The sequence below is a fragment of the Malurus melanocephalus genome, unplaced genomic scaffold (genome assembly GCF_030028575.1).
Source record: "Malurus melanocephalus ecotype Western Australia unplaced genomic scaffold, MMel_1.1 scaffold_274, whole genome shotgun sequence".
In the NCBI taxonomy this organism is placed as follows: Eukaryota; Metazoa; Chordata; class Aves; order Passeriformes; family Maluridae; genus Malurus; species Malurus melanocephalus.
The window spans coordinates 12,851-35,990 of NW_026623506.1; the positions used below are offsets into that span (position 1 = coordinate 12,851).

Genomic DNA, 23,140 nt, shown 5'->3' on the forward strand with positions numbered 1-23,140 from the left:
CAACGAACCAAGGAGAATAATGTCCAGGCTCACTTTTGCCCACCATGGATTTACCTCTTGAAGCAGCTAAACTTCTGCCTTTTTTTTAACTGCATAGGGATGAAGGATGTCCTGTCCAGGAGCACAGGAAAGGCTGGAACAGCATCCAGCCAAAATTTAACATTCCTTGAACACACTTCTGCCTGTGCTCAAAGAAAAAAAAAAACTTCCAATGTAGCAAATGCAATTACATTCTGCTGCACCCTTCCATCATCACAGAAGTAAATAAAACAATGGACACTTCTCATGTTGGACTTCGGCAAAAGACATTTATTATTATTATTACTGYTGTTGTTGTGTTGCTGTTGTACCTCCTCTGCTCTGCCCACAGTGGTGGCATAAATGCTGTTACCACATTGTAGCTGATGATGCCGGTGTACAAATCAAAATCCATCTTAATTTCAAACTCCATTAGAAACACAGGAAAAAAGATCAGCATTTACGAAATGTAAAGGGAAAAATGGTATGGAAAGAATTATTTTTTTTTTTATTTTTCAAGCTTCCAAGACAGTATTACAAACAACAGAGAGCAAAGTAAAGCTAGAAATGAAATACTTGACAGCATCTGTTTAAAAATTACAGCTAAGAAACCTAATAAAAGTTGAATAAACAGTTACTAGAAATAAAAATTTTTACACATATGATATTTGTCTGGGATTTTTATTTCTTTAAAATAATTCATACAAATGGTTACAGTCACAAACATTATTTTAACCAAAAATATTGCTAGCCTACCACATTACCAGGAAGGAATCAATGTAGGCAATGAAATGCTGCTACTTTTCAGTAGTCTAGTGCCTTTTCCAGATACCACCAATAATATATACTTTAACTGGTGACAAAAAGCACAATGCTCGTTTATACAAAACCTTTTTTTTTCCTCAAAATCTCTTTGCAAGGTTGTCTTCATTTTGAAATAAGGGAATTCATGCCAAAATTAGGAGAAACTGTTTTTCTTTTGTTTACTACATTATTCTAAAAAATAAGACAAGCAGGTAGAAAAAACAATGCACTGTGTGGCGTAGAAAGAAAAATGGGAAAAATTCATTGTCCTGAGAAGTTTGCCAACTGCCTCATTTTTGGGCATGTTTGAAAATATAAAAGAAAGGATTTTTAATCTCAAAACTGGTTTGCTGAATGCCTCCCTTATGTTTTTCCTTGTTGACAGCTAAGCAAACAAACCCTTTTTAATGTTCTAGAAACTGTACACAGACAAGTACATTCATGATATAATTAACTACTAACTTCTCTTGCTTAACAAAGAACCCATAGGACACAGAAACAGTGAATCAGTCCACTGGACAGGGACAAACTACAATTTATACGGAGGAAAAAAATGTTTCCAAATCTTCTTTTTGTCTCCCACCTTTTCCTTTTATACTGTATATTGGACCAGTTTCTAAACCAATAATCGTCTCCTCCTGTAAGTTCATGGTTTTGCCTTAAATCAAAATCCAGGGTTTTGTTTTTGTGTTGTGTTGTTTTTCCACGCGCTGAAGTTGGAGTCTCCGATGCTGGGAATGCTGTTGTAGGCTACAATTGGTCGCTCGGGTGGTCTCTATCAGCTTCTGGTTTGACAGTTTGGCCGGGGGAAGGAGCATGGGGCGGGTGGGCTACAGCAGGGAGGCCGTGTGATAAAGACATGGGGTTGGGGACTATTCCTTCTACTGCTGCAGGTATGCCAGTGGAAGCCACGCTGACAACGCCCGGGGGATACCTGCTGGGAGGAGAAAACCAGAGCACACGTTAAAACCAACAGGGGCTGAGCAGAGAGCCCACCTTACCTCCTCCTAATCCCACAGAGTTGATTCTTTTGTCAACTAAGTTGAGTTAAGCTCCAGATGAGATGCCATCTGTAGATGGTGCTGAACAAAGCAAGGGATGATGCGTTTTAACCGAATGAAAGTTTAACAGATTTTTCTTCAGATTTAATAGCATGAGAACAGCACAGCAAAGGAAAAAACTTGAAACTATTGCTCCTCTCAAAGTATAAACTCAACAAGAAATAATTCCAGCTGGGTCTGTGCAATATCTGTTTCTGTAACTTTTGCTCAAGTTGACCTTTGGGGATTTTTTTTTCCCCTTTCACTCTCATGTAGAAATTTTACATTTTCATTGCTGCGGTTTGAAAAAATATTTCTTTAAACTATTTTTGCAGTCTTAGCTTCTCACAGCTCCCCAAAAAAGCCATCACACCTACACACTCACAACAAACTCAAGCCTATTGCATGTGAGAAACTTTTTCAGTAACAAACTTGCCACTGCATTTGTCTGAAGGAGAACCAGTAACAGCTATACAGAGGACAAGTGCYTAAAGCAGACTGCAAGAGAGATGCAAACACAAAATTAAGGATGGTTTTAAAGATTTCTTATTCCATCTGGACAAACACTGAGGCCTAAATATTTTATGCATTCAAGAACAGAATCACCCTCTGATTCCGCTCGATTTTATGATGGCTCTGGTGTTATCAGGCTAAAAAACTCTTGCAAATCTACTGTTGAACCCCAAAGTTCAGATGTAATTGATRAACACTGATCGCTCACAGTGCTGCATCTAAACAACAGCTACACATGGATTTAATAAAAATATGTTTTCTGTTTAGTCAAATACTTCAACAWCTATTTGCAAGTTATGTCATGCTGGCCACTTAGCACTGACCCTTTGCCTCCCCATCTCATCATAAAGCTGCACACTCATCCCTCATTCCCCTCGTTCCCTCCTGCTGTACTCTGCTCACCCAAGCATCCTGGTGAGAGCATGATCCATCTGAAAGCCTAAGTACACAAACTACCACTCACTTAAACTTTTGCTACTCAAGTATTTACTCAGAAGTACATGGGACAAAAGGCTCTCATATTCTTCTCAAGCTTTTTCAAGTATCACATTATTCTGCTGTTGATTTTCTCCTCATCAGAGTTCAGTGCACCAGGGAATTWCACCCCATTTCYGCACCATCTTCTATGGAAATAAACRTTTGTGCTGCTCATCCTRAAYTCCCTCAAACTGACAGCAAATTAGTGCAGAACTTAYGCAAGACTCAGGAGAAAAAAAACTGGATGCAAGCAAATTGACTTGTTCTCTTTGCTTCCACCACAGAAACATCASAGGAACTGGTTTTTGCAAACATGGAGCCAGAGGGGCTCAGCATGGCTGACATGGCACAGGGACAAGAGGGACACCACACACKGGTCTGGTCATCCTGGGGAAGACTCCTTCACACCATAACACTGACTGTAATCTGGGATGGATAATGAGGATGTGACAGATCACACCACCTGCAGGCCAGGTAACCTTGTTCCCAATTGTACACGTATTTATAGGGCTTCCCATGCTAATTCCTTCTCCACAGAGGTTCCTTAGAATTAATTTGCAGTTGCTAATGGAATTAGTTGCTTGTTTCAGTAACTCTATTTGACTCTYATTAATCAAATTTGCTTCAACTGCTATGAAAACTGTCAGACAGTATTGTTTTACTTACTCAAATTCCATTTTGAAACAGCTTATCTGTTATTCTAGGTGCTTTGCAAAACACATAACGTGACATAAATTCCCATTTAGAAGTCCAATGCTACAGCTGTTCTCAACACACACTCTCTACTTTCTAACAACACATTTCCTCAGTATCAACACACCAGAGCTGGAAAAAAAATCATGGAGAGCAACTTCTGCAACTGAATTTTTCTCAGGAAGAGAAACCAGAGCCTCCCCTCGTGCAAATGGACAGTACTGAATCAGGAGCAYTAAGAGTTATATTATGAGCACATTAAACATTTCAAACTGCACGTCTGTAATTCTACTCTGACTCCAAATACCCTTTCTGTATATAAGGACATTCCCCTTGGACACCAAGTTATAACCACCAGGATTCTTCCAGTCAGCACCTCACATCAGACACAGGTTTCCTGCAGACTTTTAGTACCATCCAGGGGTCCTACAATCATTTTTCTTTTAAAGCTGCACAACGGCAGCAGCCAAAATACAGATACAATACTGCTCTACAGAAACTGTATTTTACTTCACAACTCCTAGTTTGCAATCCTATTTTTGTACTTTTTGTCCATTTTTAACTTAATCATCAGTGTTGCTCAAACCCTGTCTCTGAAAGGAGGGCACATAAACTCAAGATCTATTCTATRTAACTTTCCCTTTTGTCGCTATGCATTGTTTATGTTCTTTCCATTTTTTTTCTATTCTTAACCAGGAAATGCATCCCCTCCAGCACTTCATAGATTTCCCCTCTATCTTCCTCCTCTGGCAGCAGTAAGTTGAAATGTTTTTCAGTAAAATGTCCACTGAATTACATTTCTGTGAAAGCAGGAGTGAGCACTCKCCCTTCTGTTAATCCATCCTCTTCCATCCTCTTTCCCCCTACGTAGTCTTAACTTAGGAGAAAAAATACAGCAGCCCTCTAAATTAAAAACAGATGGGCAACTGTAATTTCTACATTAATCTCCTCTTTTAAACTGYAGAAGCACCTTGAACTCACCATGTTAAGCTCTGTTCAAGAAACTGAGTMTGTCCTATAAGAGGTTTAATTTTTAAGTGCATGCAGTTATCATGCACTGAGTCTGAGAACCTCCASTGAAGTACCTCGACATGAAATAACTCCTGAATTACCCAAATCTAGTTATTCTCATCCAAGTGCCTCTCAGTACCCAGATATACACAGAATCATGGAATGGTCTGGGTTAGAAGGGACCTTAAAGGCCATCCTGTTCCAACTCCATGCCATGGGCAAGGACACATTCCACGAGCCCAGGCTGCTCAGAGCCATATCCAGCCTTATCTTCTACCTGTCAGGAGGCAGGAATATGTGTGAAACTGTCTATAAATGGTACAATCACTGTTAGCAGCTGTTAAATTTCACTGTGCCTATGACCTGCCTGCTCTGTGACACAGGAAATGGCAGAGGGTTATTTCACAAGCAGCTCGGTAACAAACACAATAATAACACAAGATCAGCTATGTTATGCTGCTTCACCAAGACCACTCCAAATAATTCCTTCTCAGGAGTATCAMTGATCTTTACTCATGGGATAGGTCCTGTTTGCATGACCTTTAGTGTTGACAGGGTGTCTTGCATTTCRCACAGTAAATGGTTTTGTTTTCCCCAGAATATGAGGATATTCAGGCTATCTAGATTAAATTCTGCTGACTAATGCTCAACCTTCTCGGCTTGTGATAATATGCAATAATTTGAGATTTCTGTCCAACATCAAAATACAAGTGAATTATATAGACAGAATAAAACAGCCTCATTAGTTTTAGTTCACCGAAAGAGATATTTGCATTTTTTAACATATAAATTATTATCCCAGGTCTTATCTTCTAATGCAATTACATGAGTATGATACAGTTATTAGCACATCTGAAACATCACACTGTCTGTGAAAGACTCCAGAACTCACTTAGCTCAACATAATCTTGTACTGCGAAGAAAATATGGAAAAATTTCGTCTGAACAATCAATTCAAATGTTGTACTTAATCCAGGTAGGAATTAAGCATGAGCAAACACTGCTATTGAAACCWATTTCTTCATAAAACCTCAGCTTCAAGTGATGCATATTTTGCACTTCACATAATAATAACTGCCTTCACCCACATTCAAAAACTATTCTATTGCCCTTTCAAAATGCTTTTAGCATTTCTTTTACAACTACTAACTCCTGCCTCAAAATTCCCAAAATTAGTTTTATTTTGCATTTGAAAATAATTAAATTGGAATTTTAAAATTCATTTTATAACAGAAAAAAACTGACTGAARCAATGTCTTAAAACGCCACTCAGTTCTGTGTTTATCCTGCTTAAATTGAATACATATGGTCCTTACCTTGTAAATCATTAACTCCCCAAACATTCCTAAGTTAAAATTAATTTCTGGCTGCGAAGCCTGCTTCTGCTGGACTAGTGACCCCCAAAATGAGAACAAAAACCTGCATTTTATTTGGGCATGGACCCCTGTTCTTAACTGCCATGACAGRGTTGCAGTTATTACCTCCTGTCCAGCAACACCTGCCTTTAAGCCCCAATTACACTCAGCCATACCCTCACTACTCCAAACTGAAGTTTGTGAAACCAGATGCTGTGTGGAGGAGAACACGTGTGCTTCAGCTTCTCAGTTAAGCAAACAAAAACACCCTTAGATACTTAGGGCTATGGGTATACTTCCAGAAATAAACATCTTCAAGTGATGTGACACAAACAGTTGTTCACCAAATCCAAGTTATTCTTTTCCCTTAGTGCACTTATGGCTCCTGGTAAGGAGATTGTGGCAAAGGATGGTGACTCTCATCCCTGTCACTCCTCCAGACACTTTCTGGAGTTCTGACTGCTCCAAGTCATTTGGACAGAAAAACTTTGCTTCACTTCTCAGCTGGGCACAGGTGGGTTCCTATGTGGAGCAACACAAAACCAGGAATCCCCCCTCTGTTAAAACTATGTCCTCTAAAGAAGGACAAAGGTAAGGTATGAAAAAGGACAGAGGAAAGATAAGGACAAAGAGCTATGACAAAACAGTGAGAGGACTGCACTGTCCCTTTCCTCAAGGCATTGAGGGAAGCAGGCATTTGTAGCTTTCTCAGCCACTTTTATCCTACTTATGTGTAAATATCTTACTGGAAAATAAAAAACTGCACGTTTTTCATAAATAAAGCTAGGCTGAAGCTGGCTACTAGGAAGAATCAGCTGCTAGAATAGTTGCTAGGGATAAAGGGRCAGAGAAAGAGTCTCAGGCAAACAAAATAACTAAGGAATGTGAATATTAAATGTAAAAAATTGCCCCTTTCTATTAATTATTAAGACCTGTTTCACAGTTGATTGAGAATACATAGATCAAATCTCTCAAATGCTTCTGCTTAAAAATTAAACATATAATTTGGAAAAAGCCATTTTAAACGTATTTTCTTTATCACCACAGGCTGCTCCACTGTTTTCAATACTGAGTTATTTGTTCTCTTACATGTCTGGAAGTCACAAAACAACTTAAGTTTATTACTGAAAGTATTTCTGTAACCTGCATCATTAACTTCAGCAAAGGAACACAAAACTTCCACTGCAACAACGAAGATGACCAGAATTGTTTTACTTGAATGCATAAACAAATGCATATTGCTCAAACTAACCCAACAAAAAAGAGATTGCAAGAGGACTCACAGTTAGACACACCATGACTGACATCAACTAGCAAAACAAGGTTGTTCTCTTGAACACAACAATTACGAAAACAATGTTGCTGGTGTGTAATCCATAAGCACTTCATTCACCAACAGGAAGCCCTTTTATCTATTCTTGAACACCTACACTGAATTATGGAGGTATTTCTTCTATSTCTTCAGCACACTTACCTGTATGCAGCACCATTGAGCTCTGGATGAACAACTCCAGGATCCATGCTGGCCCAATGTGTAGCTGCAGTCAAGTGATCTTTGTTAACACAGTTTTTCAGACTGTCTGGAATACGACCTAAGATAAAGCAAGGAAGAGGAAACAATAAAGTATAAAAATTGTTTACCTTATGCTCTTTGTATGTCTATGTTAAAAATACTTAAAAATATTTGCATTTTAAAATCAATACATAAAATGAAACTAAGAGCTTTTTTTTGATCCTCACTGTACCCCTTCTGCCTGGGACTCAGGTAATAATGGCTAAAATGCTCTGCTTAATTTTGATTTCCCTGTCCCTCTTTGTCTTGTACACAGGGTCTCAGTAAAACCAAAATCAGTAACATTCATCTTTCCAAGAAGCTGTAATGTGAATACAGAGTATAGCAACCAATCAAACTCAGTAATACAGTCCCTTGCTTTCTGTCTTTAACATCACTTTTGTCCTTTTCCTTCCACCTGTAACAGCACTTAAAAACAGTTAATGAAAAACAGAGAATTCTGAATGGAATTGTGCCATAAACCTGAATATGACCAACACTTATTTCTGTCCTCCTGATCTTTCACTTTATCTACATTGCTCTTCATGTTTATTCACTATAATGTATTACTCCTCAGCCTTTCATTCCTACATAAAATAAAAAATACACCAGAATCTCCCTTCTTCATTTCTTCAAAGCCTGTCCTTAACCTCTGAAGTAGAACTGAACTTTGAAGACTGGAAAATCTGTCAGCCTGATTCAGCACATACTGGACAAGTCTGTGACTGTCTTCTGCAGAAATATCTCCAGCCCTGCAACAATTACATGAGCAGATCCAACAAGTATTTTTTTCATGGCAATAGGAATATTTCCACCTGTTTTAGCAGGAGAGATCAATTGGAGCATGTGTTTTTTCTAACATCTGTTTTTTGTGTCTTTACTGAAGTTACATTTGCACACACAGGGGTAGAAAATGGTAATTTTGATATTGATACTGTGGACAATGGTACTCCAGAAACCTTTTCAAAAACTGACCATGCTCAATCATTAAAGAATTCAATCTTTTGTCTCCAGCTTCATATTGGAAATTTGATTAAGAACTTCATTATCTTTGCCTGCTCTTTCTATCCATCAGCCTGGCCACAAAGGGGCTGTAAAAAAKCCTTTTCACAAAATTGCTTTTTGTGCAGTGGGTACCACCAAATAGGTGTTACTCCATGAAGTTGAGCTGATATCCCTGAACCTCTCATGTCTCCTTTGAGAAACTGAAAGGGCTTTCAGTTCAATACTGAACAAGGTGAGGTACATGCCCCATTATGGGTGAATTCCAACCATCCAGAAATCGTTTTCTAAATGTAGCTGAAATAGACATTCCTCTAAACTTATGCCAGAACTGTCCACAAATTTTAACAGTATCTTTCTTCTGATGTTTATCTTTCTCAATCCTGTCTTCTTCTTTGCCCCTCTCCTTCATTTTGCTAACTTCTACAGGCATTTCTACTAGTCTCCCCTCAAAAGCCAGAACTTACTTATTTTAAATTTATAATGATCTTTTCACTTGCCATGTTTGCCTTCCTCTTTCTTCCATTCCAGTAGTCCTCTTTATTTTATACTTGATTGAAATGCTTTCAAGTTTAAAAACATTATTTCAAGACAATTAATCTCTGCTGATTATTTCTACTTTACAAATCACAACATCACTGACTTTTAAGCAACAGCAGAAACACTTAACATTTTTTRTTGTCAGATGGTAGTCATGGCCTTCATTCCTACACTTCACACCTTTTTCCAATTATTCTCCCTCTCTACACCCTCTCTTCTTTGTTCTCCCCTATGGTTTTCATATATCCAGCGTTATCCCACATTTCCTGTATCTTTCCTACATTTGTTTCACTGCAATTCAATGTCATTCTCACCTCCTTAACGCTGGTCTCAGTTTGATCTTACTAAAAACCATATGCAAACACTGAAGTGCTGACAGCTTCGATACAAATCAATGATACAGATCACTGAGAGCACCCTCACACCCTTGAAGGAACTGTAGGTCTGCCTTCCTAGGCACATATGCTTGGGCTACTGCACAATTTTAACATAAAACTAGTTCTAGATAGCTGCCTCTTATTTAGTTATCAAACCCATTAATGTTTATTTGCACACCAATCCTCCCCCAAGCAGATTTTGGATGCTGGTTTGAGCAATCTGGGAACACCCCAACAAACAAATGCACTAGTGGAGCTCTGGAGTACAGCCACAAGGACCAATTCCAGCAAAGTGATGGACAGGCTCTTTAGGTCACCTCTAAAACAAGAGTGAAATTGTCCAGTAAAAGATAATTCAYATCAGGAGTTTAAGAGGTGCCTTTAATTAGAATCCAGAGGAGAATCTTCTTTCTTCACAGCCTATAAATGAAACTAAATTGCCCAGCCTCTCTAGGCACAAGCCAGAGGGAAGGCTACTGCCAGTGCTTTTTGTGTAACAGAGCAATGTGTTGGCACTGAACTRCTCTCAAGGTGACACAGATGGCCCTGCGTGTCTGCAGAGCATTCAGACTRTATCGCCAAGGGGCACACAGCAAAGTCCAACTAAAGAGAAAACATTAGTGCTTAATGAATCATTTTCCAGTATGAAAATCCTTCCTTTTATTTTAGGCTACAAGGGATTCAAACCCTTGCCAAATGGCTCAGGCCTCTCATTTTATTTATTAGCAGTGCATGTTCGAGACGTAACTGTTTTCTCTTATGTGAGCAGTTTACAATTACATGGCAGTTATATAACAAAGACACTCTGCCCTTTAAAATGCCAGACTTCTTTAGCAAGGCTTTAAAGAGGGGAACATCTAAAATAGAATAAACTCCCAACAAAACACTGAAAACACAGAGAGCTGCTCATGACAAGTGTAAGGGGCATCTACAAAAAGCTAAGTAAAGTACCAGCAATACCAGGAGGACTTGCAGCCAAACCCATCAAATGGGTAATAGTTTTATGCAATGAAGAAAAGAAGAAGCAGATTTTCCACATGTACAGTTCCCTTATATCAAAAAGTATTTATTTTGCAGTTCTGCCTTCCCTCTGTAATCACAAAGAACCTCCASAATTACTTGTTCCAGTTCTGAGAACAGACTTAAGAGGGTATTGCTCATTTCTGCCTTCTGAATCATAGAAACAAAACCCACTGCTTCTTTTCAGCATCTTTCAAGAGTGAAAAAATAGGCTCCTTAAAAAGAACCACACAGTGAAGGAGCTGATAATAATGGGAGTCAGTACCTGTGATCGCCCTCCGGATCTCTCGTGCTGCTTCCTCCCGCATCTCAATTGAGGCTTGTTCACTATACCAGGCTGCATGTGGGGTACAGATCAAGTTTGGTGCATCCTTCAAGGGGCCCTGACTAAAGCTAAACGAAAATTTAAAACAAGATCAAATGACAAAAAAATATTGGGGGGCGAGGGGAAAGCAGGGGGACAATCCAAATGGACTTGTACATACACAGGTTAACTTCTACAACAGAAAATAATTGCATTTCTATTCTTTATTGAGTTTGTTTGTAATTCTGTCCATTAATTTAATGTACTATTCATGGTATAAATAAGCAACAATCACTTTTTAAAGACTCAAAGGGTAGAACTTAAGTATAGCAGCAACATTAGCTTCTGTCCRATGCACTTATTGTAACTATAGCCACTGCCTCTCCAGTTCTGGGGCAGAAATGCATAAAGGAAAACTCAAATTAATTTAGGATGCCATTCCATTTGTCCAGTTCATCATAATTTTACTTTTATTGCATTAACCAACAAAGCTCTTTCTGTCAATATGACATTTAATYGTTTAAAGAAAATAAATTTTACAATTATTTCCAAATCTAAAGTGTGTCYATCAGCAGCCTCAATGGCTTTTTGATAATTCAGGGTATTTTTTTCCTGTTATTTTTAACATTTTTTTTCTTTCCCATTCCTTTACAGAAACTCCACAGAAAGAAGGAAATTTACTTTACAGATTGTTTTTCAGGGAAAGCAATGAATCTGTGTAAAAGTGTTATCACAGATACAGAGTAAAGAAACTGAAAATAATGGAAACTTGCTCCTCCTATTTATTTCCAGTTTTAATAATCTTGCAGTCAACTGTAACAACAGGAGAACAAATATTTTAAGACAAAAAACGTGCTTGCAGAGTCGGTCATAATTCATAAAATGATAGATTTCATCTGTACTTCAATAAACATCAAAATATCTGGCAAAACTCTTGAATAAAGAGTTGCATGCTGCGATCTGATAGACATGCAGCACCGAAGCCAAAGGAAATTGTGGCTGTAATCCTGCAACTGAATCTCTGCAGATGGCATCTCCATGCAGTAAATGGGGCTTCCTAGAGRTGCAACGGGCTGCTTGTGCACATCCCACATCCGAGTTGGGAAGAATGGATGGAGCTGGAAGTCCCTGGAGCTGCTACACTCTGGCTTTGCACAGCACTACTGCATTGTAATCACTACATTTAGGAGTAAATGAATGCAGGGTATGCATAAATAAAATTAARTATTTGTGATGTGGCATTGTGCCTCAGTAGATATAAAAATTCTGATTAAAAGGACATTATTCTATTTTTTCAAAGGTTCTATTTTCCCCTCAAGCTGGGAGGAGAGATAATGTCCTCTCTCCAGTCTTTACAACCTGTCCTGAATMTGTTCTTCTTCAAAAACTTGTGTGGATTGTTCCAGTTAAAAATAACATTTTTCCCTGCCCAGCCTTAAAAAGGCTTGTCACTTGCAAGGACTAAGCTGCAGCAGTCTGTTCTCAAGACTCAAGGACATGTGAAATAGGCTCATTTTGGTTAGGAATGCTGATATCACAATGCCAATGCCACTTAGGGGAGTGGTACATTTCTGCCTAAAACACTGGACTCGTCAGTCATTCAAAAAGTCAGGCTTGTGCTGCCAGCCCTGCTAYTGACAGTAGAGTTATTACTCCCCTGATAAAGGGTAAAACAAAGCAAAACCTGYACTCTGACAGCCTTCCTGAACCTTTTTTGCAACCTCTGACATTTATGGCTTTCCTGCAAAGGCAATCTGGACAGAAGTTTGTATTTTCCTTCAGAAAGGWGTCATAAAGCAGTAACTTCTCACACCACATCTCAATTCTTTGCCTTTGAAAGACTCTGTTCAAGCATCACGTGCTTCCAGAGCTGCATCAATGGCAAAGGTGCATTCCCCTCAAAGCCATGGCCAAAGCCTGCTCAGGATTTAGATCAAAGTTCCTGCTATTTCTACTGAATAAACTCACTGTTTATTTGTTTAGGTTTTTAAGGAATKAAATCTTGGATGTCACTTTTTTCACTTCTAACCACATACACAAGCTCCATCTCCATTTGCATTAGTCCAGTGCTGCACAGATTCATGTTGCTTTGCTAAGGAGTATTTAGCTACCAAATGAAMGGAAAACTCAATTTACTTGTTGCTGTTGATTGTATCATGCACTAAGACTTAAAAATAAGAAAGTGAACAAAATAAAAAGAAAAGAAAAGGAAAAGCACCTGAATGGTTCTGACTCATGTACATCTAAGGCTGCCCCTCGTATCCTTCCTTCCTTCAGGGCCTGTGCAAGTGCTTTTTCGTCTACTAACCCACCTCGAGCTGTGTTGACCAGGAAAGCCCCTTGTCTCATCTAGGGAAAGTTAAAAACAAGAATGATGAAATAAAAATAAATGAAATAAAATCGTTGTGGCATTATTTTTTACTCAAAAGAAGCATCCATTACAACAAAGGCGATTCAGCTGGTTTAAACTGTAACAGTTTCTTCCCTTTCCATTGGAAAGTACCACCAAATATGATGCTTCTAACATAAAATGCTATTTCACAGCACTTTAGAACCTTTTGTTTCTTGTAGTGTCTTTTAATAGAAGCGTTGTTTCAGATATTGTGCAGTAACATGATCAAAAGATATGACTGTGCATATGAAAGTGACAGATCATTTTATGCTTTTTTATTTCACTGTGAAATTGCATGAGACAGAAACTACAGCACAATCTTAAACAAATTCATATTTTGTGGCTTTCAACTTTCACACAAATAAAAACCTACATGAATTTTTCAGAAAAATGAATGCTTTTGGATTTTCACTTTTCCCTTTAGTTGCCAAAACACAGTAGATGTATGTATTATTTATTTTTGTTACTTCAGCTTCCTCCTCCCCTGTGAGACTTTTCAAATAAAGGTCTAAAGAATTCTTCTATTATTCAATTAAAAGGCATGAAAATGAATTTGGTTGAGAAAGCTGTGTGCCCAGGAGAGAAGCTGTGCTGTGCATTGTGCAGATTAGCATTGTAGATGACACTGTGTGGGGAGAACTACAAGGATTTACACCACAATATATCCACAACTTGAAAAAGTGGCAGTTTAAATAAGAGAAATGGTACTGAAAAAAGCCATAAATTACAACATCCTGCTTCCAGCCACCCTGCTMTTTCATGTCTAACAGATGTCTCAAACACCTCTGTGCATGAAGGAAAGCGCTTGAAGAGCAGGAACCATGRTGAAGATGAACAATGAAATTCTCATTTTGTACCAACTGTCTCTCATCATAAAAAATWAGAACATACCAACATTTTGACACCAACTCAACTTTGTAAAACCCACACATCAAACCAAACCTTACGTAAATGGATTCTTACGCTGAAAGACTGATTCAAAACGCCGAATTCATTAACAAGGAGATCTGAATAAAATCAGCTTTGTTTTATTTACAAGGTCATAGGGAATATTAATATGCACATGCTTGCAGTGTTTTATAAAGAAAAACCTTATTTTCCTGGCCAGCTCTCTAGGTGACCCTGCCTCTCTCCATTTGCAGACTCCTGGGGCTACAGGAGCACCATCCATTGGTTTGTACAGCAAAACCAAACTCCACTTACAGGAGCAGAATTAAAAGATGCTTCTGTCAGCTTTATGCAATTAACTTGGGAATCGGAACAGCAAAGAAACAGTGGTGGAATCTTAAGCTGATCTGGTAATAAAAAGACATTGCCCATGGGAACCATCGTTTCAACTCTAATTCTTGGGTCAGTTTTGAGAACTGCACCCAAACCAGCACAAGAGCCAAGCACACCTGTGCAGACACACCATAAAGGCTCCTGGGAGCTCATGCATCCTCCCTACTTCTGTGCAAATGGATAATGTGAGTTGTAAATAYAGTTTGGTGTATTTACATGCCTTCTGAAGGACATGAAAACCTTAWTTAAAGTGAACCCTTCTAAACTCTTCTGTCCAATCTGTCAAACAACCTTGATTGAGTTTTTATTTTAGGACTATTTAGAGAACTCCAGAATGAGCACTAAGACAAGTTCATAACAAACACAACATGTCTGCATAAATGCATTCTAGAGGGACTGAATTACATGACTCATGATAAACTGTAAGGGTGGATGCAGCTGGAGATGATCCTGAACAATGGGTGGAAGCTTGAAAGAGCTTCCCAGCTGGAACTGCTAACGTCTGTTAGATTCACCTACACTAAACCTGCAGAGCTGCTTTATACAAGTGTTGTGTTTACACTGCAGTGTCTTCTTCTCAAATCTGTGTAACTAAAGATGACCTCAGTCTCTTAAGAGCACCTGAATACCACAGGTTCAYTGAAACATTTCTCTGAGCTTCTCTGGGACTACAAGGACAAGCAAGATGACTAGACAGAATAATGGTTAATCCACTAAAAATGCTACTTAAAGAGAAGACAGACACCAACTTTTCAAATACATTTTAAGTTTATGTCATTTCAGGCTCAACAAAATTCAGGGTGAGATTTCAGTGAAATGAAACGCACCATACTTCTCTGTACTTTGTTCAAAAACAGGTTATTACACGAGCATGCAATATTGGACAAAAATTGCATGCARTGCTCTCTGGAAATTTTAGGCCAACTCAACATCTGTCAGTCTAAATCAGAATCAGAAATTGCTCTACACAAAGCAGTGAGAGGAGTTACAATTTCATGGGTTTCACATCAGCTTTTACTATACAGATTGCTTTACCCCAACTCTTATCCAAAGCAAAAATTATCATCTAACACTTAAATTTATTCTTGCTTTGAACATGAAGGATAACAAATACCAAGATAAATGCTTACAAAATACTTTCCAGTGCAGACTTTATTACAGGCATTTAATTTCAGATGGTATTACTCAATTTTAACATGTTTTCCTTTGTTTGTTTCTCTGTTAATGCACTATGCTTTCTCCAAAACTCAACACATTTACTCAAAAACTTCCTGTGATAAACTGGCCCCAGCTGCACATCTGCTGCATAATAAAGTGATCACTGCTCAGTGATCCTAGTGAATTCAGTGTGATGCTTTCTGGTTCTAGATGGCAACTTGCAAAAACATCTCACCATGTAATAACCACTGAATGTACTTAGCCACACAACAAAAGACAATGTTCAGGGCAGGGTGACAGAGCTCTGTTCTCTTAGAKGTTTCATTTTAAGCTTCTTAATTTTTTAGTTTTAAATCCCAAATCCTGATTTTATGCTGTGATGGATTTGCAAAAGCCCAAAACCCTCAAATCAAGAAGTGTGTTACATTGTCAGTTTTGTGCCATGATCCTACATGACCATGCAACACATTCAGTAAGTTCTTCAGTTCTAAAGTTCCAGAGGAGTAGGTGCAAACTATTTCTCAAAAGACAAGCAATGATTTTACTGCAAGAGAGTGCTATTGTCATTGTTACAACACATAAATCCACTATATAGATATAGATAAACAGCCAAATTAACTATTCTATCTTAAGGTTTCTTTCCTGTACATTGCCTCCATTCTTATGTCTCACTAAGTTATTCTTATGTTTCACTTCTGGCTGTTACCTGCACTGAAGCTGGAGTCAAACTTTTTCATTAAGTGTCTGGCTTCCATTATCAAATTAGTCAATAACTGAGCAGTTCCTACACCTAGATTTTGAAATTATTGCAATATTATCTACAACTTTAGGGAGAGGTTAGTACARATTCCAAAAAACATTTTTTTTCCCAATAATGCAATGCTGTAAATGAGCTCTGTCCTTGAAGTGCTCTGCGAGCATCGGGACTGAGCACAGGGGGGAGCCATTTAGTCATAATCCTTAAATTGCATCGAAGGAACTCAAACTGAGAGACAACAGTGAAAGGCAGAATTGCTACCTGAAAATACACACATAAAGGAAGTAGCTACTACAAAACATAGAAAAAGTGCTTTTACATCAACGCCACTTCATTAAATCCTGAATGGTATTAAGAAAAGCAAATTATTTCCACAAATGCAATGTTACTGAGCCAAAAATACAGTAAGAGCAACAATACATAAGCAACCAGCTAGTTCTTAATCAATTATARACCTGTTTGATCTTAGAGCAGCAGAAGAGAAAGAGATTTCTATCAAATGAGAATCTAACTATTTATAGAAATAAACGCTAGAGAGTTGGCAACCAGCACCAGTGTGGAGGGTGCCCACAGAGATCATTACCTGCTTTATGGTGAAGTCATTAATAAGATGATGATTGTGTTCATTCAAGTTGCAGTGCAGGGTAACACAGTCACTGTGGAACAGCAGGTCCTGCAAAGTGCTCACCCGCTGCAGTCCCAGAGCACGCTCCATGCCATCCGAGAGGTATGGGTCATAGAAAATCACACTGAAGCCAAAGGCTTTGGCACGTAGTGCTACTGCTTGGCCAACACGCCCTAGAACAAGATAAACAGGCCATGAGAACAGATGTGAAGCAGCTGGGGTAAGGTAACCTCCTCCCTCCTAATGGGAATGCTTGTATCAAACCAAAACGCTTTGTACAGCAACTGGAAGGGCAGAAAGAGGAGGTGTCTCCCATCCCACTCAGAATCATCCCTGAGATCAGAAACGGCACATCTGGACTGTTTCACACTGCCTTGAAACAAAGCAGGAGGTTTGCACCTTTTATATCCAGATATCTGAAATGCCAAGAGATGTCACGTAATCTGCAATAATCTGTGTAACGCAAGGCTTGCCTGCTGGGCCTGTTTATGGCAAAACACCACTGCCTGGGAACACATCCTGCCAAGGGCTTATCCTTACCCATGTCAAACCAGCTGGCTTTAATAAAAAGCTATAAAATTAATCCTCAAAAATGGATGCAATGACAGATAATTTGTTTAATCTGAAGCACAACCATGCTCGATATATGGAATCTCCTTTCTGAACTAGTATTTTCTTTCATTTTGAGTAACACCCTTCCAGCATTAAAATGCCTACAAGAATCCTGTCACCTAAGGCTTTACAATAAATTTTATTCAGCTACTTGAATGATAAATAAACACAGTACATCATATGGCACCWAGTTAAGAAGAGTGCAGTCCCATTTGGAATTCACACTGAACTTCACTGTTCTGTTCCCCTTTCCTCACTGTCATATTTCAGAGCTGTGCCCAAAATTGCTRTATGGGCAAGACTCTATCCCACATGTAGCAGGAGGCGTGTACTTCCCTTTGACACACTACCAGTAAAACACAGAGAAAAAAAAAAAAAACAAATTCTGAGTACATCTAATGAGTTACAGGCATTCTGAAGAGTGAGAGCTAACACACTTTTCAAGTTAGAAGCCTGCACACTAGATATTCACATTAGAGTACTACAAATGTTAGATAAAGATGTTTCAAAAGCATCACTTCACACACGGTAATAACAACGYCTTATTTGGAAAAAAAAAAAGGCAACAAGTTTTTCTTTGTGACATCTAAGTTTGTTCWAAAAAGCAWCAAATTAACCCAGGGAAATCCCATCTCTTTCCGATTGTGCTTGAAGGGATTTCCCTCTGCTTTTCAGTTTCTCTTTGAATAAACTTCAGAAGCCACAGGAAGAAAGCTTTTTGGTTGATCACTTAATGTGAACACAGCAATTCTGCACTGCTTAGTGACACATGTGCTTGGAATATTAAACAGTATATCAATCTGACAGGGGCTGTCTGCTTTYCTTTGGGGACACCAGGTTAGAACACTCCTCAAAATCTTTCTATACTTGCATGCATATTATTTGTTTGCTTTCCACGCTGTTTTTGTAAGTTTCAATTAGAAAATTTTCAGCACAAACAGTGTATTATTTCCAAATTTTGGCATGTTCACAGCTCAAGAAATCAGTCACACAACTGTAAATATTTTCTTTTGTTTTTTTTTAGCAAAGCACATAACTGTTACTCCAGCTTCATTCATTTTCATATGCAATGTTCTCTCATCTGTTCCTTTTTTTACACTCTTTAAAACATGAATACCTGAGGGGATTCACGACAGCAACATCTCTCACAACACCCTCTTCAGCTAAAGCTATGCTCTTCATTCACCCAGCCACACCAATAAACCAAAGCCTTCTTCAATGGGCACTAAAGTTTCCTTCAGAAACACTCAAGAATCCCATCTGAGTGTTCAGATACAGTTTCAACCAGAATTCTCCTATTACAAATATTTTATGGGATAAAACTGTTCTGCAAAATTCATATTTATCCTGGCTGTTAAACACAAAGCTAAACACAAGGAATTTGCCAATTTCTTTTTAAACTACCATSTGACAATAAAGAACAACCACAAACCTATGACCTTTTCTTCCTTTCCTGAAAAACTTCTAAGACTCTCTCTTTATATAAGACTCTCCTGGGTATGAGAGGCAGTTCAGCACACTGAGGACAATACAGCACACAAAGCATCCCACCTTCAGGACAACTCTATGTTAAGAGCACATCAAATGGTTATGAATATTCAGGGCTACTTCCAGGGAGGGCAAAATCTTACATTCAAAACCTTAAATGAACTTCTTGGTCTGTASTGTGAGAAGAATGCAGAAAACGTATGTTGCACACAATTGTAAAAAGCAGAAAGCAGCAAAAGTGTACATTTTAGAAATCAAAAGTTCTAGCAAGGTCCATTCATCATTTCAGAATAGAGACTCTAACCGCCAAGTTTCCTGTTAGAGCCTCATGCAATCTCTCCTCCACAAGACTCACAACTCCCCCCAATCCAAGTATCCCAATTTAAAAGTGTCTCTGACCTTGACCCTGCCAATGATCTGATCTGAGTGCGACAATACAKCAGCTGCAGGTCAAGGACCCTGCTGAGTCCCTGGGCAATGAACACTCATCCTATGCTGGTACCACAAAGTTTTATAAAATGACCTTGATACCACAGAAGTGATGATGACCTGACTGAAAAATTTCATGGAAAGGAAAAGTGATTTCACTTAGCAGCTCTTCCCTGCCTGTGCAGCAGCAATGGAGAATATGGGTAATCTTTCCTCCTTCTTGGAGAACTCTGAAATGTGGAGAGTGCTGTTTTGTTACATTTCCTGCTGAGCACATTAAGAGAGCCAGCAGGACTGCTAAGAGTAGATCATTTATGGCAGAGTAATAACACCCAACTCTTAAGCCTTACTGTCTTATAACACAGGTTAGTAATTTGGCCAAGATCTAGGTAGGGCTGTGGGACTGTTGACAGAGGAGAGCAGGTGAGGAAAGACAAACTGAGTGATGACATTCACTGTGATGTGGAGACAAATTTATTTGGAAGAATTTCACCTTTCTTGGGTGAGGAAATGCRTTAGTCATTAGTCATCAGCATTTCTCACTGAGAAGGAAGGGAAAGGGAGTGTGACTTCACTGCCTTCACTGCTGTAAAATTATCATTAGAGCAGAACCAGGGCCAGATGTCTATTCATCCAAGTACTTACACTGCTGCTCATAAATATTCTTCCTTTAAAAAATACAAACCCTACATTTCTACAAGGAGAAAATATACCTTTTTTTTTTCAATACAGGGCTTATTACCCACACTTGTGATGCATCACTTGAAACAGAGGACACCAGATAGTAATAAAGATTAAAAGTGACAAAGACAGCTGTTTAATGATGTGATATTATTATTTATGTAAGGCTCAAAGAATCAGACACTTCACAAAGACAGAAAGAGGCATGGGCTGTGCCCTAAGGAGCTCAGGGGCTAACCAAACATCACAACAATGATGGATGGGATCCAAGAGGCACATGAAGGAGGCATTATGCTCTTGAGTCTCTGCTTATCTTCAAGCTCAATACAAGCAGAGGATGAGAGATGGGGTTAACTTTAAAAGAAGAACTCGAAGTAATAGGATTAAGCAGGACAGACCAAGTGTCAAAGCAGGAATATGCATGAGAGGAGGCAAAGAGAAGAGAGTGGGTGATGGAAAGAAGGCAAGTGAGTCACGAAACTTGGCTAGATCAGTGGATAAGGAAGTGAGTAGCTGAAACTTTGGAGAAATAGTCATTCCCTAGCACAGAGATAGGCAAGAGCTAGGGTGTTTCTCTTTGGCAGAACAAGAGAAAAGCCCAGGAACAGATGTTAAGGTCTGCAGTTAGCTGTTGCAGCAGCAAAGTGMAAAATTTCAGCAATCCACTGCTGAAGAGACCACAAGTTTAAGACAAGAACAGAGAAACATAGTTGTGGTTGAGAGGAGATGATCTCAGACACACGTTAATGACGAAGGACAGAAACTGAGACATTACACAGAAACAGAGGAAAGGCTTAGCAACAGATGATGAGAACTGTTTATTTTGTATGTAACACATTCACTTCATAGCATCTGGGTGGATCATCACTTCTGACACTGACATGTCTAAATAATAAACTGAGGCAGAACTCCAGATGCGGGGAGATGCCACTCAGTGAAGAAACACAACCTAGGGACAACAATCTTTTGGTTATAAATATACATTTGAGTCTGAAATTCAAGACAGGTAACCTCTTACAGTGATCTGTACTAGAATAGAGTGCACAACACAGCCTAAGTGTCTGAATGCTCACACAGAAATTCTGGTAAATCTTCCAAGTCTGCATTTTTACTCTTCATTAATACAAAGATTCATAGTAGTTTATCAGAACTAACTATGAGGTCAGAATCAAAGTGTTGTGCCTATGCACATGCACAAACAAGAAGAAAGACTGGAAGTTCTCAAAATTGACTTTATAATTTAATATTCCTTTAAATTGTGAATATTCTATTACAGGAATTATACAGGAATAACAAAAGGTTAGAGATAATGATTGGTTAATATTTGCAACAGATATGTGCTCTTAAAAATCAGATTTTCCTAGCTTTTTTAGTATATTATGCACACAACAGGCTTGCTTTTTAAAACTAAAACCAAAACCCAGCATTTTGTAAAGCTTTGTACACATAAAGCCATCTGATGATTCATTTGTTTCACTACACTCTTCAGTCATCAAGACCAAAACCAACAAAACTCACTTAAGGAAATCACTGATGAAAGACTTGGTCCTAATCTCAAATACAAATTTGCTCAGTAAAAAAAAAATCCCAAACTGAATGACAACAGCACAGATACTTCCAGATATGCACACTGCATGTTTCAAAAACCAGGTATGAATTTCCATTTTAGAAACACCGCAGGCAACTGTCTATTAGTTATGTACAGATGCTATGTCTGTGAGCACAATAATCACTGTGTGTTTAAATGAGATGCATAATTATGTGAGTTTAGATTTGAGAAAGCAGCTTCATTACTAACTTCTTTAAAGTCATATTTTAAAGGCAATTCTTTGATTGTGAGATGGTTCTGGTGTATTGCATGCTCATTTAAATGAGTACTATATAACACCAGGCTCTTTTCAGCTTCCAAAAGTAAGAGCTCATGGCTTGACTTATTTGACAGCAAGCAATGTGTAACTGGAGCAGTCATTTAAGCATGATGCTTTGTTGTCAAAATCGTATTATTAATTCCTGTGGATGAATAGCACAGCAATTACATCCACAGTCTATCAGACCTGTGTAAGACAAGCAYATGACTGAATAATTTTTATATAGAAACTGACTTGCTTGTTTTTCTTCTCTACTTCTGTAACAGACAGTAATTAATTCATCTTGAACAAGCCTGTCCATCTGTTGGATGCTGAAAAACATTTAGGGTCACTCAGAGAGGTAAGTAGGTGATTTTAATAGGTCTGGAAACRTTTCAAACTTTCTTGCATATATTTTTCCTCTCATTAAGAGTTGAAATACAATTTCAGATCCAGCTCAATSAAATGCATCAAATAACTGCTCTGCAGGATGTTACTGCAACAAAGACCTTTTAGTTACACAAAAAACAGTAGAAGGAAGAAAGCTCAAACCAAACCAGATATGACAATGGATAAGAGATAAAACATAAACAATCAACTGGGCTGAAGGATCCTTGTCCTGGAAAAGGGTGTGTCCTTCTCTTACAAGCAGCGTGCCCAACAGCAAGCAATATGGCAACAAAAAGACAGAAACCCAATTGAGAAAATATCAGCAATAAAGTTAAGTTTTCTGAGGAAAATTATTACGTCCAAAGGGAAAACATTTGAGTTATATAAACATCAGGAATGAAGAGGGATTATAAACAACTCTAGACATGGGGTGAAACAAGTGTTCCATTTTCACAGCTCAAATCTTCACCATTTTTTTTTAAGCAATGGACAGCAATGAGCACGAAACCACCTATGAAAACAACATACCTAATCCAATAATGCCCAAGGTCTCCCCTCTGATCCGGGCAGCTCCAGAGGCCACTTCCCGAATCTGTTCAACGCTCTGTACCCTCGTGCCTTCCCGCAGAGCCTGGTGCAGCCAGGTGGTTCTCCTGTACAGGTTCAGGATGTGGCACATGGTGGAATCTGCCGTTTCTTCTACSGAGGCGGCTGGCACGTTACACACGGCGATCCCTGCAAGCAACGGGGAGAGGATGCCAGTTGCCAAACAAT

General features: G+C 38.6%; 1 protein-coding gene across 7 annotated transcripts in view; it reads right to left on the reverse strand.

Moving 5' to 3' along the window:
* Positions 1 to 265: 265 nt before the first annotated feature.
* CTBP1 (C-terminal binding protein 1) overlaps positions 266 to 23,140 on the reverse strand; it is a 235,048-nt gene continuing 212,173 nt past the window's right edge. For 6 of the 7 annotated variants that reach the window (XM_057376206.1, XM_057376211.1, XM_057376212.1 and 3 more), the window contains 6 exons: positions 22,895 to 23,101; positions 16,878 to 17,092; positions 12,925 to 13,055; positions 10,668 to 10,795; positions 7,386 to 7,503; positions 266 to 1,759 (listed from right to left, as the gene is read on the reverse strand). In XM_057376206.1, coding sequence (XP_057232189.1) covers positions 1,573 to 1,759; positions 7,386 to 7,503; positions 10,668 to 10,795; positions 12,925 to 13,055; positions 16,878 to 17,092; positions 22,895 to 23,101 — 986 coding nt within the window. In that variant the 3' untranslated portion in view covers positions 266 to 1,572. The remainder of the gene's footprint in view (positions 1,760 to 7,385; positions 7,504 to 10,667; positions 10,796 to 12,924; positions 13,056 to 16,877; positions 17,093 to 22,894; positions 23,102 to 23,140) is intronic. The other variant, XM_057376207.1, reaches the window with a different exon arrangement.